Genomic DNA, 16462 nt, shown 5'->3' with positions numbered 1-16462 from the left:
AGGCAGAGGGAGAAGCAGGCTCCATGCACCGGGAGCCCGATTTGGGATTAGATCCCTGGTCTCCAGGATCGTGCCCTGGGCCAAAGGCAGGCGCCAAACTGCTGCGCCACCCAGGGATCCCGAGCAGTCATATTTTAAAAGGAACCTTTCTGAGCACTAGGTTTGAACAGTGGGCTTAAAATACCCAGTAAACCATGTTGTAAATAGATATGCTGTCATCCTGGGTTTGTTGTTCCTTTTATAGAACACAGGCAAATTAGATTTAGTGTAATTCTTAAGGGCGCTAGGACTTTCAGAACAGTCAATGAGCACTGGCTTCAACTTAAAGTCATCAGTTACATTTTCCCCTAATGAGCCAGATTGTCCTTTGAAACTTGAAATGAGGCATTGACTTCCCTCTAGCTATGAAAGTCCCAGATGGCATCTTCTTTCAATATAAGGCTATTTTATTTAAGTGAAAATCTACTTCGTGTAGGCCCCTTCATTAATGATCTTAGCTAGATTTTCTGGATCACTTGCAGTTTCTACACCAGCACTTGCTGTCTCCCTTGCACTGTTCTGTTATGGAGATAGCTTCTTTCCTTAACCCTCATGAACCAGCCTCTGCTAGCTTCAGACTTCTCTTCTGCAGCTTCCTCGCCTCTATCAGCCTTCATAGAATTGAAGAGGATGAGGGCCTTATTCTGGGTCAGGCTTTGGCTTAGGAGAATGTCATGGCTGGTTTAATCTTCTCTCCAGGTCACTCAAACTTTCTCCATATCAACAATAAGGTTGTTTCACTTTCTTATTGTTTGTGCACTCATTAGAGTAGCACTTTTAATTTCCTTCAAGAATTTTTCTTTGCATTCACAACTTGACTGGTGCAAGAGCTTTCAGCCATTTTCAGCTTTCCACATGCCTTCCTCACTAAGCTTAATCATGTCTAGCTCTTGATTTAAAGTGAGAATGTGGGACTTTTCCTTTCACTTGAACATGTAGAAGCCATTGTAGGGTTATGAATTGGCCTAATTTCAATATTGTTGTATCTTAGGAGATGGGGAGGCCTGAGGAAAGGGGAAGAGATCAGGGAAATGCTGGTCAGTGTAGCAGTCAGCATACACACATTTGTTGATTAGGTTCACTGTCTGGGTACAGTTCATGGCATCCCAAAACAGCTACAATAGTAACATGAGAAATCACAGATCACCATTACAAATGTAATCATGGAAAAGTTAGAAGGGTCAGCAGAATTACCACAATGTGTCACAGAAAGACAAAGTGAGCAAATGCTGTTGGAAAAATAGCACTGACAGACTTGCCACAAACCTTCGATTTGTTTTAAAAACAAAACAACAACAAACAGTACCTGTGAAGCACAGTAGAGCAGAGTGCAACAAAACGAGGTATGCCTCTATGTGTGTGCTGGTATCTCACTGTACTTCAATCTGCATTGAATTAATGATGTTGCGCTTCATTTCATGGACCTACTCATTTATGCATCTCCAAGGAAGGGTCTATTCAAATATTCTGCCCATTTTTAAAAATTGCATTGTCTCACTGAGTTTTAAGAATTCTTTATATATTCCGGATATGTGTCCCTTATATAAATGTGTTACTCATATATTCTTCTCAGTCTGTAGATTATCATTTCTTTTTAGAGAGTGTGTGTATGAGGTGGGGGAGGGACAGAGGGAGAGAATCCTAAGGGCTTCAGAGTCACAGGGCTCAATCCCAGGACCCTGAGATCATGACCTGAGCCAATAACAGACTGAGCCATGCAGGCATTCCACCTTTTCATTTTTTTTGGGGGGGGGGGGGGTAAAAAAAATTTATTTAAACTCAATTTGCCAACATACAGCATAACACCCAGTGCTCATCCCATCAAGTGCCCGCCCTCCTCAGTGCCTGTCACCCAGTTACCCCATCCCTCTATCCATCTCCCCTTCTACAACCTTTTGTTTGTTTCCCAGTTAGGAGTCTCTCATGGTTTGTCTTCCTCTCTAATTTTTCCCCACTCGGCTCCCCTCCTTTCCCTTATAATCCCTTTCACTAACTCTTATATTCTACATATGAGTGAAACCATATGATGATTGTCTGTCTCCAATTGACTTACTTCACAGCATAATACCCTCCAGTTCCATCCATGTTGAAGTAAATGTTGGGTATTCGTCCTTTCTGATGACTGAGTAATATTCCATCGTATGTATATGTGTGTGTGTGTGTACCACCTTTTCATTTTCTTTATGGTATTTTTAAAAAACCAAAAGTTTGGGCAGCCTGGGTGGCTCAGCGGTTTAGTGCCGCCTGCAGCCCAAGGCCTGATCCTGGAGACCCGGGATCGAGTCCCACGTCGGGCTCCCTGCATGGAGCCTGCTTCTCCCTCTGCTGTGTCTCTGCCTCTCTCTCTGTGTCTCTATGAATACATAAATAAAATCTTTTAAAAAAAGTTTTTCATTTTGACAGTCTCATTTATCATTTTCTGTTTTGTGCTTTCAGTGCTCTAAAATCCTTTCTCTCAGAGTCCCAAAGACATTCTGCTTTTTCTAGAAGTTTTATAGTTTTTCATTTTACATTTAGGTCTTGATCGATTTCAAGTTATTTTTTGTGTTATTTAGCAGACTTGCCTTGTTCCTGACCTCAAGGGAAATCACCTCCCATCTTTTACCATTAAGGATGATGACTCATTGATGCCCCATTATTTGTTTGAGAGCATTCTCTGTGATTCCTAGTTTGCTGAGACTTTTTGTCATGAATAGGTGTTGAAATTTTTTCTGCTGCTAGTTCTGGATATATTGAAATGATCATGTATGATTCTTCATTCTGTTAATATGCAGAATTCCATTGATTTTCAGATGTTCAGCCTACCTCTCATTCATGAGATAAACTCTATTTGGTCCTCATATCTTTTTACAGATCTTAAAAAGATCTCATATCTTTTTACAATTTTATGTATTGTTGAATTTGACTTGCTAATATTTTTGTTAAGGACTTCTGCATCTAAATTTATGTTTGGTCTATAATGTTTTCTAATGTCTTTGTTAGATTTTGCTATTAGGGTTATGCTAATATCATAAAATGAATTAAGCAGTGATTCCTCTTTATGCAAAAAAAATATTAATGTAGGATTTGTGTTATTTCATTCTTAAATGGTGAAGAGACTTCAGTAGCCATCTAAGCCTGGAATCTTTGGGGGAAGGTTTTAAAAAAAACAGATTTATTTAGGGGCACCTGGTTGGCTCAGTCAGGTAAGCATCTACCTTTGGCTCAGGTCATGATCCTGGGGTCCTGGATTGAGCCTCTATGTCAGAGTCTGTGCTTAGCAGGGAGCCCACCTCTCCCTCTGGCCATCCCCCTGCCTGTGCGTGCTCTCTCTCAAATAAATAAAATCTTTTTAAAAATAGATTTAATAGATACAGGGCTGTTCAGATATCAGCACCTCTTGTTTCAATCTTGATTCTTTATACCTTTTAAGAAATGTATCCATGTTGTCTAAATTGTCAACTATGTTGGCATAAAGTAGTGTATAATATTCTCTAATCCTTTTTAGTATCCATAGAATCTCTGGTAATAACTCCTTTTTCATTATTTATAGTGGTGATTTTTGTTCTTTTTTTACTAATCACTGTAATTAGATTTTAAAATTTTGTTTTTATTGTCTTTTTTCTATTTTGTTAATTTGAATTTATTATTCTCTTCGCCTTGGCTTGAGTTTACTTTGATCTTTTCTTTCTAGCAGTTTTTAAGATGAACTTTCAGTCACTGCTTTTAGATCCTCTTTTCTAACAGAAGTATGTAAAGGTGTAAGTTTCCTGTTATGTGCTATGTTCTCTCTATCCCATAACTTTGATAGGGTATATATTCCTTGCCCTATACTTCACAGTATTTGCTCACTTTTATTCTTTCATTTTTGAATCATAATTATTTGAAAGTGTTACTTAATTTTAAGATATTTGAGGTTTTTCTAGGTATCTTATTATTGATTTTTCATTATTTTATGGTAGAAGAATTTACTCTTTATGATTTGGGTTCTTTTAAATTTGGGGGGACTTTTTATGGGCCAACCTATGATTTACCTTTTGACAAATGTATAATGTACACTAAAAAGGAACGTTTATCCTGCAGTTATTGGATGCAGTGTTACACCTGTATAAATTAGACCCCTGAGGCTGGTGGTGGCGTGTAGCCTGTGTCTCACTGGTATTTTGTCTAGTTCTATCAGTTGTTAAGAGGCAGTAAAAGCTATTCTTATTGTGAGCTTGTCCATTTCTTCATTTAACACAGCCAATTTTTGCTTCATATATTTTAAAGTTTTGTTTTTCTGTGTGTGTACAGATTTGTAATTGTTTTAATTTTTTTTTATCATTATGAAACAGTTTTCTTTATCTCTGGTCATACTCCTTTTCTTGAAGTCTCTTTTATTCGATTCAAAGTAGCCACCTTATGCTTACTGTTTACATGGTACATACACCATCTTCCCTCTGTTCGCTTTCAACTTATTCGTGTAAATTTAATGTGTCTTTCTTATAGACAGTATGTACTAACTAGGGTCTTGCTTCTTCATCCATTCTCTTTGCCTTTTAATCTGGAGTATATAAACCAATTAACACTAAATTATTTAAATGATTACATTTAAACTGTTTCTGTTTATCTTTTTTTTCTTTCTTTCTGTTTTCTACTGTTTTTTAAAATTATTATTTGAATGTTTTTCAATGTTCCATTTCAATTTACCTATCGGCTCTCTGCTTATATGTCTTTCCATTACTTGTTACTGGTTGTTCTAGGGATTACAACATGCTTAATGCCTAACTGTTCACAGTCTACTTAGAGTTGACTTCATGCCATTTCACATAAAATATAGAAACCTTGCAATCATATAAATCCCTTTTCCCCAAGTCCTTTTTGTGGTAGTTGACAAATGTATTATGTTTGCATACATAACATACACATTGAAAACTCTACCAAATAACAATATAACTTTTAAATCAGTTGCATATATATATATACACACACACACACACAAATATATATATGTATATATATATATGAAATATAAGAGGAAAAAATAGACTTCTGTTTCTATTCAACTATTCTTTCTATTGTTCTATTGTTCCTTAATTCCTTGAAGATACAAATATCCTTCTTAACATTTCCTTTTAGCCTAAAAACTTCCTTGAATATTATTTTAGAGCAGATCTGTTGATGAGTTCTTTTAGTCTCTCTTCTTCTGAGAAGGTGTTTGTTTTGCCTTTTTCTCCTGAAGGGTATTTTGGGTGAAGTTCTTTTCTTTCAGCACTTCAGATATTATTTCATTGAATTCTTGTTTTTAGGATTTATAATAAATCTGTAGTCACTGAAATCATTACTCGTCATGTGTACTGTATTGGTTGTTACTAGATGCTTTCAAGATTTTTTTCTTTATCTTTGGTTCTTAATACTTCAGTTTTGAGTGTCTAGGCATGATTTTCCTATGAATTTATCCTATTTGAGATTTGTTGGGCTTCTGAAATTTGTAAAATGTATGCCTTTCACCAAATTTTAGCAGTTTGGGGCCATTCTTTCTTCAAATACTTTTTTTTTTTTTTTTTTGCACTTCAATATCTTTTTCATCTCTGGCATCCAAATTACACTTATATTACACAGGTCCCTAGGGCTTCATTTATACCTTTTCAATCTTTTTTCTTTGTGCTCAGGTTTTATAATTTCTACTGATTTGCCTTCAAGTTCATTGGCTCTTTTCTCTGTCCTCTCCATTCTGCTACTGAGCCCAACTGGCAACTTGTTTTTATTTATTTATTTATTTATTTATTTATTTATTTATTTATTTTAATTAACTTTTATTGGTGTTCAATTTATCAACATACAGAAAAACACCCAGTGCTCATCCCATCAAGTGTCCACCTCAGTGCCCGTCACCCATTCCCCTCCAAAACCTGCCCTCCTCCCCTTCCACCACCCCTAGTTCGTTTCCCTGAGTTAGGAGTCTTTATGTTCTGTCTCCCTTCCTGATATTTCCCAACATTTCTTTTCCCTTCCTTTATATTCCCTTTCACTATTATTCATATTCCCCAAATGAATGAGAACATACACTGTTTGTCCTTCTCCGATTGACTTATTTCACTCAGCATAATACCCTCGAGTTCCATCCACGTTGAAGCAAATGGTGGGTATTTGTCGTTTCTAATGGCTGAGTAATATTCCATTGTATACATAAACCACATCTTCTTTATCCATTCATCTTTCGATGGACACCGAGGCTCCTTCCACAGTTTGGCTATTGTGGCCATTGCTGATAGAAACATCGGGGTGCAGGTGTCCCGACGTTTCATTGCATCTGAATCTTTGGGGTAAATCCCCAACAGTGCAATTGCTGGGTCGTAGGGCAGGTCTATTTTTAACTCTTTGAGGAACCTCCACCCAGTTTTCCAGAGTGGCTGCACCAGTTCACATTCCCACCAACAGTGTAAGAGGGTTCCCTTTTCTCCGCATCCTCTCCAACATTGGTTGTTTCCTGCCTTGTTAATTTTCGCCATTCTCACTGGTGTGAGGTGGTATCTCATTGTGGTTTTGATTTGTATTTCCCTGATGGCAAGTGATGCAGAGCATTTTCTCATGTGCTTGTTGGCCATGTCCATGTCTTCCTCTGTGAGATTTCTCTTCATGTCTTTTGCCCATTTCATGATTGGATTGTTTGTTTCTTTGGTGTTGAGTTTAATAAGTTCTTTATAGATTTTGGAAACTAGCCCTTTATCTGATATGTCATTTGCAAATATCTTCTCCCATTCTGTAGGTTGTCTTTTAGTTTTGTTGACTGTATCCTTTGCTGTGCAAAAGCTTCTTATCTTGATGAAGTCCCAATAGTTCCTTTTTGCTTTTGTTTCTTTTGCCTTTGTGGATGTATCTTGCAAGAAGTTACTGTGGCCAAGTTCAAAAAGGGTGTTGCCTGTGTTCTCCTCTAGGATTTTGATGGAATCTTGTTTCACATTTAGATCTCTCATCCATTTTGAGTTTATCTTTGTGTATGGTGAAAGAGAGTGGTCCAGTTTCATTAGCAACTTGTTTTTATTAAGTATTGTATATTTCTGTTCTAAACTTTCCATTTGGTTCTTCTTTATAGTTTCCATTTCTCTGAGAATTCATATTTTCATTCATTTCAGGCATGTTTTTCTTTACCTTATAAAACACAGTTATAAGTAGTTGCCTTAAATCCTTTGTCTGGTAGTTCTAACCTCTGGGTCATTCTAAGTTGCCATCTTCCATTTTCTCCTTAGGAACTGGTCATAATTTCTTGGTTCTTTTATATTAAATAATTTTAAATTGCATTTTGGATACACCAGTGTTGTATCAACTCTAGGTCCTGCTTAACAAACAAAAACCCTGCAGAGTTGCAATGCCAATATGGCAAGTGAAAAACTGGCTATAGCCCGTCCTTACTGCTGATTACAACTGAAAACTCTGGGTGCAGGTTAGCTATCTGAGCACTTTGAAAATGAGTAAAGCAGGAAGATTGTGGAGGGTAGTCAACATTCTGGAAGAATGTTTTCCTTTTAGCAAGTTATCACCATTTTATGTTTTCACTCTAAGTTCTGTCTCATTTCCTGTGAGTTTGTGTTTTTTAGATTTTATTTATGCATGAAAGACAAACAGAGGCAGAGACATAGTCAGAGGGAGAAGCAGGCTTCCTGTGGGGAGCCCTATGCAGGACTCGATCCCAAGGCCCCTGGATCACACCCTGATCTTGAAGACAGACACTCCCAACCACTGAGCCACCTAGGTGTCCCTGTGAGTTGTGGTTTAAATCTCAGTTCAATTCCCTAAGTTTTTGCTACGCTGGTTTAGGTCTCCCCTGTCACATGTAGTTCAAAAGTGAGTCTGATACTTGGGTGCATAGTTCAAATCTCAGCTCAATTTCCTAAGCCTTTTCTACATTGGTTTAGGAGTGTTCTGTGCTGCTGTTATTCACAGGGTGGCTGAAACCTATATATTCTAATCACAGTTCACGTCTGAAAACATTGGCAGTGTTAGCCTGAGTCTTAGCTCCATGTTTATAGCCCAGGGGTTATCCTTCAAATGATATTGGTTCCTACACAGCATTAGAATATCTTTGCCAGTCTTTCTGGATTACCTCCACACTCTTCAATTTGTAAGGGCTTTTTTCTTTTTTCTTGGTTCTTTTCACCCAAAAACACTCCTACTGGAATTAAGTCACACATAACACCATGACACTGTAAATATTCCCACCCTCTAGGCAAAGCTAAGAAAAAAATAAAAGGTAAAACTATACCCCATGCAGGTTGATTCCTCTCCACAGTCTACCTGCTTTATTTATTTTCAAAGTGCTGAAATAGTTGTCTGGGCACAGAGTTTTTAACTGTAATTCACAGGAAGAATGTGCTATGGTCAGTTTTTCACTTGCAATATCAGCAATGCAACTCCTTAGGTTTAGTTATGTTTTTATAGTCAATCCTGTATTTTCTGCTCCATTATAATTTAGTAGCAAATGGGCAACATTACTGAATGTTTGGAAGTTTAATAGTATTCTAAGAAGGTGTTTATAATTTTCCAAAGGAGGAATGAATAGCACATCGAGGTCTTTGACTTTATTCAGTTAGTAAAACATTGATGGCATACTCACTATGTGCTGTGTGTGGAAGACAGTAAAATAATTTCAGGGTTTACCTTACAACCTAGTAGGCATTAGACTTGCTCCAATGAATAATGATCAGTAAATATGATAATAAGCATTCATCTGCAAAAGAAAAGAGTTTTTTTCTCAAGGGCTAAAATACCATTTTTATTTAATTAACATATTAAAGCACCTTCGAAATAAAAAGTAGCACAGACAATGCAATTTAATTTTGAATCCACATTCAAATCAATATTGTATTCATATTGGTAAGAAATCTGAATTATTGAATTTTTATTTTATTAGCTAATTTGCTTTTTAATAAGTGTTTAAATTTGGTTTATGAAAAATACTTTAATACATGATGATTTCTTTTTTAGTATCTTCTTTAGGGTAGCTGATGTAGACTTTTGTAAACTCTTTTTAATTAAATCGCAGACACAACCAGAGCAAAAAGAAGCCAGGAAAGCGATGGTGTGGAATATATTTTCATTTCCAAGCACTTGTTCGAGACAGATGTACAAAATAACAAGTATGTGGAAGGTTTTTATGTGACTATTGTTTTTAAGCCTGTGCCTCTCTATCCAGTTTTAGGGAACCCAGGGTTCCCTCCCATTTGAAATAGATTTTAAGTTTTTTAATATTTGTAACTGATAAAAAGGTGATAATTCAGTTAGTAGGTGTTACCAGTCTTCACCTGTAATTTTTTTAATAACCTAGAGCTGCTATGTTTCTGGTAAGTTAAATAAATGTGTAGGAATTATTTTGAAGAATGAGGGAATGTTGCAGGCATATTATTGTGACCTCTTTCCACCCCACTAATTGAATCTTAACATAGAATTTGAATAGAATTTTATTTTAAAAACTAACAACTATGTAATAGATCCCTAGTTCCACAGTCTCTTCCACAAACCCCTTTCTCCCTCACTGGCTCTTCAAAAATTTAAAATAACATTAATCACCTTGTTTGTACCATATCCTCTGGCCGGCTCTAATTCTCCACCTCACAGGTCTTCCGTTTGCTTAAGCATGAATATTTCAGGGTGTCAGGGAGCAATGTGTGTTTTAATGCAGGATTTGGGGATTTTATTGAAACATCAAAATGCTTTTTTCCACGTTCGGCACAGCAATTGTGTTTTTATAGCACATAACCGGCTGCCCTGCTTCCATTAGCCACCAGCCAGTTCCTCCTGTAGTTCTAAAGCTGAGCGTGGTTATTCTGTAGCATGCAGTGAAATTTCAGTAGTTTCTATTGTTTGGCTTAGTCACTGTTTTATTGCGTTGCATTAGTCCTGAAACAGAAGTGATGGAAAACAGTACTGCTGGACTGAAGTACTTTTTTTCTGCTTAAGTGTAATACAAGCAAGTGTTACTGATTTGAAAATGTAAAATAAAAGATTTTTTAAAATTGACATTCTGGAGTACTTGGCCCTACTTATTTTATTGAACACAGTAAAAAAAATTACGTGTTCAGCAAAAATCTTTTATATATATGAGCTATGTCTTTCCATTTATATCTATAATTAATTCGCAAATGGCTCTGATGCAGATCTGATTTCCTACAGGTTTATTGAATATGGTGAATATAAAAACAACTACTACGGCACAAGCATAGACTCCGTTCGGTCTGTCCTGGCTAAAAACAAAGTTTGTTTGTTGGACGTTCAGCCTCACGTAAGTGAACAATGAACTATTCAATACCCTCCTGGCCCATGTGAGCTACCACACTTCACGTGAACCTTTCAAATATGCGGTAAATCTGAAGGCTACTCACTTTTGGTATATATGTGGCTTTCCTAATGACAGACGCATTTAAATGTAATTTGAGAAGTCTCTGGAGAAAGAGAAAAAAGGTCCATAATATTAGAAAAGAGGAGGAGAGGAAGCCACAAGTTCTGTTTGCCACTCTGGTTTATATTCTGTGTTTGCCAAGTACAAGGACTCTTAGATATTTCTTCTGCATAGTTCTTATTGAAAAAATATGTTGCTACATGTATAATGTATTCTTAAATGTGAAGTATTATTATAAGTGTCTGTATTTTTTACAATGGACATTTTGGTTCTTGGCCCTCTTTCTTTCATTTGGATTCTTGACATATCATAGAAGTGTAAACCCCCTACATAGAGCCGGGAGGCATTTCATAGGAACAGTACTGAATGAGATCCTTCTCGCAACTGTCAGGTAAATCTTTGCTGGCACCCTGGGAACTCTTATGAACACTTTGGACCAAAGATACCAGTGGACGCAGCCATTCAATTCTTACTGAACCACATCCTCCAGCAGAGACCTAACCCATAGCATTTTCCTTATTACCCAAGGGGCCATAGATTCTCTCTCCACCGATGGGTACACAACCTCCAAGAGCCAGAATGACTTGGAGAAGCCCTTCATTCCTCTTCAGGAGGATGAATCTGGAGTAAAAGAGCCCCAAGAATCAGTAGGGCAGCTGACTCCTTAACTTAGGCACCAGTGATGAGGAGGATACTCCTGATGGTACAGCATCCCCCTGCTGATGCCTTGGGTCTAGTCATATCCAGCTCCCTCGGTAGGGTTCCAACTATACATCCACAGAGCCTCACTAGCCCCCTGAATGTATATATCCTCCAGCCACACCCCTAACCCCCTACATAACCTCTCAGAGAGGTTTATGGTTTGTATTCACATTTTTGGGGAAGCCCTGACATACAGGTCAAGAGTCTCCCTCAACTCCTAACCATTCCCCTTTGATTGGAGATGAGTCCTCAGAAGCACAGTGTCAATAATACAAAATATTTGGATGGGAGAATGTTGACAAGCTTCATGGAAAGCAGGAAGCTCGCCCTTTTTGTACACTCCATGGAATGACAAACAGGACAGAATGACAAACTCCTATGTGAGATCAGGAAGAGGCTTATGTGGGATGGTTGGATGACCTCCACGTACAGATAGTTATTTAACTCATAGCATCTTTTGAGCATTTGATTTCAAAATCAGTTTTATGATATTTTTATCTGCTTCTGTTCAATATTATGACATATTTCAAAACATTTTAAAAGGTTATATTCTCCATCTTTTCAGGGGTATTTATGACATTTAATTGTCAACAACAGATTGAACAATATATTGAAGAAGCTACTGGCCTTTTTAGATGGTTTTAAGGAATTTTCTCCTTTGAAAGAAATTTTATTTTTATTGGAAAATTCACTCATGACATTATGAAGAAATATAATAAAACTTATTTTCTTCCTTGCAGACAGTGAAGCATTTAAGGACCTTAGAATTTAAGCCCTACGTGATATTTATAAAGCCTCCATCAATAGAGCGCTTGAGGGAGACAAGAAAAAATGCAAAGATTATTTCAAGCAGAGATGACCAAGGTGCTGCAAAGCCTTTTACAGTAAGTACAATAAGGCTCAGTAGAAAGACATAAATGGTACTTGAAGTCATACATGCAGTAACTACTACCTTCAGAAAGACATGGTTGTATATGCTGTGATCCAAAAATCAATAAAATAACTGTATTTAGGTACATACAGTTTGAGTAATTGCACTGTAATGGCTTTTTGTGCTTCTATGAATAGATCTTCATATTATATTGATTGAAACATCCCAGTAATGAGTGAGTGAAATTCATGATTTTATCAGAGCAGTTACAAGCAGATCTAAGAGATACCATTAGAAGTTATGACTTCTGAGAGCTTACAGTTCAAGAGGGTCATTTTCATTTGTGGTTGAAAGAATAAATACAGAATAGCATTTGATAAACCAGTTATGGAAATGTCTGCATCCATGCAAAGTGATATAATTGCCTGTTTAACCAAATTTTTTTTAATACTTCCTTTTGCAGGAAGAAGACTTTCAGGACATGATTAAATCTGCACAGATAATGGAAAATCAATATGGTCATCTTTTTGACAAAATTATAGTAAATGATGACCTCACTGTGGCATTCAATGAGCTAAAAACAACTTTTGACAAATTAGAGACAGAAGCCCACTGGGTCCCAGTGAGCTGGTTACATTCATAACTAAGGGAAATTCCCACGATCATCTTTTTTGTAGAGTGCATGATGAAATCAGTTACCATTCTGGTGGTAGGGTTTGTTTTTTTTGTTTTTTGTTTTTTTGGTTTTTTTTTTTTTTTTTTTTTTTTTTAATCTAGATCACTGTTGTAGATGTGTAATCCTGCTTAAAACTGAATGTTGGTTTTGTTTGTATCTTTATCCAGCCTTATTTCAAACACAATATTTGACTATAGATCCAAAATCAAAATTTGCACAGTACTGTATTTTGAGCACAGCTTTGAACCTTCTGGTTGTCCTTAATATACAGCTATATCTCCAAGATGAGGTTGGACTTTTTAGAGAGAAACAGCTAGAGAATTGATACTGGAGTTCAGTGCTTTAGTGGTCTGAGACAAAGCCTCTCCATCACGTTAACAGTTGAAGGTATTTACTTAGCAGCCTTGAGCTACTCCAGGCAAGCAGGACAGCTTTATAGATTCATCCAGGCTGACAGTAAGGCATCCTCTTACTGTCCTAAAAGCGCAACCTTTTTCTTACATATATATAATATAGTCAGAGTGTCTTTAAAAATTTTTCTTAAGGGAATTATGAAACATTTGCCTTAGTGAGTGGCCTTCATGTTATATCTTGAAAAGGCCTCATAGGACTACATATCAGTGGCTCAGATATTTAATGAGAGAAGATAGACTTTTAAAAATGATTACATATGTAACTAAAAGCCTATCTTTGTGGTATTAGTCTTTGTAAAGATGATGATATCTTGGGGCAAGTAATGACTACAAAGGACATTTTAATTTATAAATCCTGAGACAGGATTTCTGGAGTCACCATCCAGTAAGTTAAAAGAATGTGATTCCTATTCTAAAAGTGGATGTTTTAGTGTTAATTGATAGTTAAAAGGTCATCATTTTTCACATGTGCAAATGATCATATATTTAAATCACGCTAAGATGTATTTTAGAAAATAATGTTAACATACCTCCTCTTCATCATCAAAATAATTCTTAACACTGGTCAGATACCATCTTAATCTTGCCATTTTTAAAGAATTTTAAGAAAGACTCTTGTAAATATTTAGATGGGCTTTCTTTTCTTTGTTACTACTGAACTTCAGCAAACAAATCACATAGCTCAAACTATTAGAAATGTCCTAAGTTGTATAAGAGAACATGTCTTGCCATTCTTGCATGCAGTAAGACCCTGCCAATCAAAAATCATTGCATCTGTGACTTTCAAACAGAAAATATTTTTGTTGATTTGTAAAGAGTTTAGATGTCATGTTTAAAGAAAAATAGAATGTAGTGAAATTTTATATATTTATGAAATCTTTGAAAGGCATATTTTTTTTAATTATCAAATGGAGCTATTCATAAAATAAATTGTATGTAAAGATGTCATAATTTAAAATAGTTTTATAAGTCAGGGTCAACATTCCATGTAAATATTTGACCTTTGTTCATACACAGATAGATCCACAAGTCTGTTATGTGCACTGCATATTTGGTAGCATTATCCACTGGATTTCCTTTAGACATGTCAAATTTCATATTAGAAACAGAGATAAAAACTACTGCAATGCCCTTGATACACACTCATACCAAAATAATCAGACTACATGTTACTTAACATGATCCAAACAGTGAGTTCTAAGTTTATAAACTCAATAGCAAGCAATTTAGTTTTTAAAAGAGTGAGGAAGAGGGTTGCTAGACTGATACTAAAGCCATACTTTAAAGTTGTATGGCTGCTCTAAGAAAATAGAAGTCTTACATGGAGAGTTTGGGTAGAATATACTCCGCTTTAAACACTAACAAAAATTTCCTATAAATCAAGACTTCCTGTACAAAGAGTACTGGGAAACATATAATCATCTAGGCAATTGTCTGAATAAGTTAGGCAGTCCAGATTCTTTCCTGTGGGGGTAGAGGGTAGTGTAATGTGGTGGAAAGAGCCCTTTTTGCTGTTGGCGGCAATGGGGTATTTAAAAATATAACTGTCCAGATCTTACTCCCTTTTCATACTAGAATTGAACAATGTTTGTTTTTAAATGAGAAGGGGCACCTTAGCAATTTGAGAAATCTTTGATTAGGTATATGGCTTTCCAAGTGACATTTACACGGCCATTTTGCTGTTTAGGGATTAGGTTAAAACCAAGGAAGGCAAGGAAGGTAGCGCCAAGGGCTCGTTGCTAACTGTTGTAGAAGGCCCTGGACTCTGCGTCTGCGCCGAGACCACCTCCTCCTCCTCCAGCAAGGAGATGCACGTAGCCCTCTCCACTATACTAGTTTGGCCGGCTCCCAACAGTGTCAGCCACTATTTGAGAGAAGAGGAATGTTTATATTTTTGAGTCCATATATTTAAAATCCAAGATTGAGAAGGAAATTCTATATTCCTGTGATTACCAAATTAGAGTCAGTTAAACATAAAAAGATGAAACTGTCATATTTTTTTCCCATTGTTTTACTCATACAGATGTTCTTAAGGCTGACATTCCTGGTATCGTATTATGATTGAATGTATCTAAATCATAATAATTTAAAATTGACAAATGTAATCTTCATAGATTTACAAAACTGTTATTAAAAGCTTCTGAATCTAGATTTCTATTATTTATTTTCTTTTCAACTAGTAAGGATTTCTATGTAAATGTAATGGAAAATCTTTTATCTTAATAAAGTATCTTCCAATTGCATGTATATTTTCTGCACCATTGTTTCTGCACTTAGGTATTTAGGATATTGTTTCCCATGGTAGAGCAAATTCTGGTTTCTACTCTGATGCCAGGTAGTTTATTTGAACTTGCCATCTCTAAAACTTCATATTTGTTTCAAATAATTTTTTGGTTTCAACAAAGTTGTTGAAGAGATGGAATTCATGAATCTTGCTCCGATACACACAGTACAGCTATTTAAAGATCTGGAGCACTAAAGGGGGGCTGGATGATCGGGCCCATCCATGATGGGATCATCCCTTATCCCACTCCTCTGCATCAGGAATTAGGGTGTTATCCACATCCTGTTCCTGAATTCCAGTGAGGCAAAACTAAACTTTTTCATTTAGCTGTACATGAGTACAAACTGCCACCTGCTTAGATACACAAGCTAATTAGCATTGCCCTTGCTTCAACAGTTGAGCGAATTAGCCCCAGCTCTGCTTCCATTGAAAGACTGTAGACTGTAGCAGTCAGGAGCATGGGATCTGGAGCCACATTTCCTGAGTTCAAATTCTAGTTTTGTCTCTTACCAGCTTTGCAACCTTGAGACAGTCATTTAACCTCTCTGATCAGGCAAATGGACTTAATAATCCTGCTTACCGCATGGGATCATTGTAGGCCTGGAAGAGCTGACCCATGGAAAGTACTTGGAACAAAACCTGGGACAGAGGTTTTCAAGAACTATGAACTCCTGTGTTACAGTGATTATTCTCACATCACACAATTTTAAAATAGCTCTATAAATAATCACCCCATATAAACAGTTCTCCACCAGCAAATTCACTGGAAGTTTCCTAATAATTTCTATGACGGTTTTATTGTGTAAAAAAACATCCATTACTTCCAAGTGATACGTCAGAACCTAATGAAGTAATCCTCAATAGGGAAATGAACAAATTTTTATTTTTAGCCACTGGTACACAATAGAACTTGTATCGACTTGAAAGAGATGTCCCTTCTATGATTTTGATGGACTCTTCTCTCACATTTAGATCTCTCATCCATTTTGAGTTTATCTTTGTGTATGGTGAAAGAGAGTGGTCCAGTTTCATTCTTCTGCATGTGGATGTCCAATTTTCCCAGCACCATTTGTTGAAGAGACTGTCTTTCTTGCAATGGATAGTCTTTCCTCCTTTATCGAAT

The 16462-nt window shown here is 36.5% G+C and overlaps 1 protein-coding gene across 4 annotated transcripts in view; it reads left to right on the top strand.

The window, feature by feature from the left end:
* MPP7 (MAGUK p55 scaffold protein 7) overlaps window positions 1-15298 on the top strand; it is a 302487-nt gene extending 287189 nt beyond the window's left edge. For all 4 annotated transcript variants that reach the window (XM_072749255.1, XM_072749256.1, XM_072749257.1 and 1 more), the window contains 4 exons: window positions 9041-9134; window positions 10168-10276; window positions 11836-11979; window positions 12430-15298. In XM_072749255.1, the coding sequence (XP_072605356.1) occupies window positions 9041-9134; window positions 10168-10276; window positions 11836-11979; window positions 12430-12609 (527 nt within the window). In that variant the 3' untranslated portion in view covers window positions 12610-15298. The remainder of the gene's footprint in view (window positions 1-9040; window positions 9135-10167; window positions 10277-11835; window positions 11980-12429) is intronic.
* The last annotated feature ends 1164 nt before the right edge of the window (window positions 15299-16462 follow it).

The sequence above is a fragment of the Vulpes vulpes genome, chromosome 2 (assembly GCF_048418805.1).
Source record: "Vulpes vulpes isolate BD-2025 chromosome 2, VulVul3, whole genome shotgun sequence".
NCBI lineage: Eukaryota > Metazoa > Chordata > Mammalia > Carnivora > Canidae > Vulpes > Vulpes vulpes.
The sequence above is the reverse complement of the archived record's forward strand: the minus strand, read 5'-3'. Positions and strand labels throughout refer to the sequence as shown.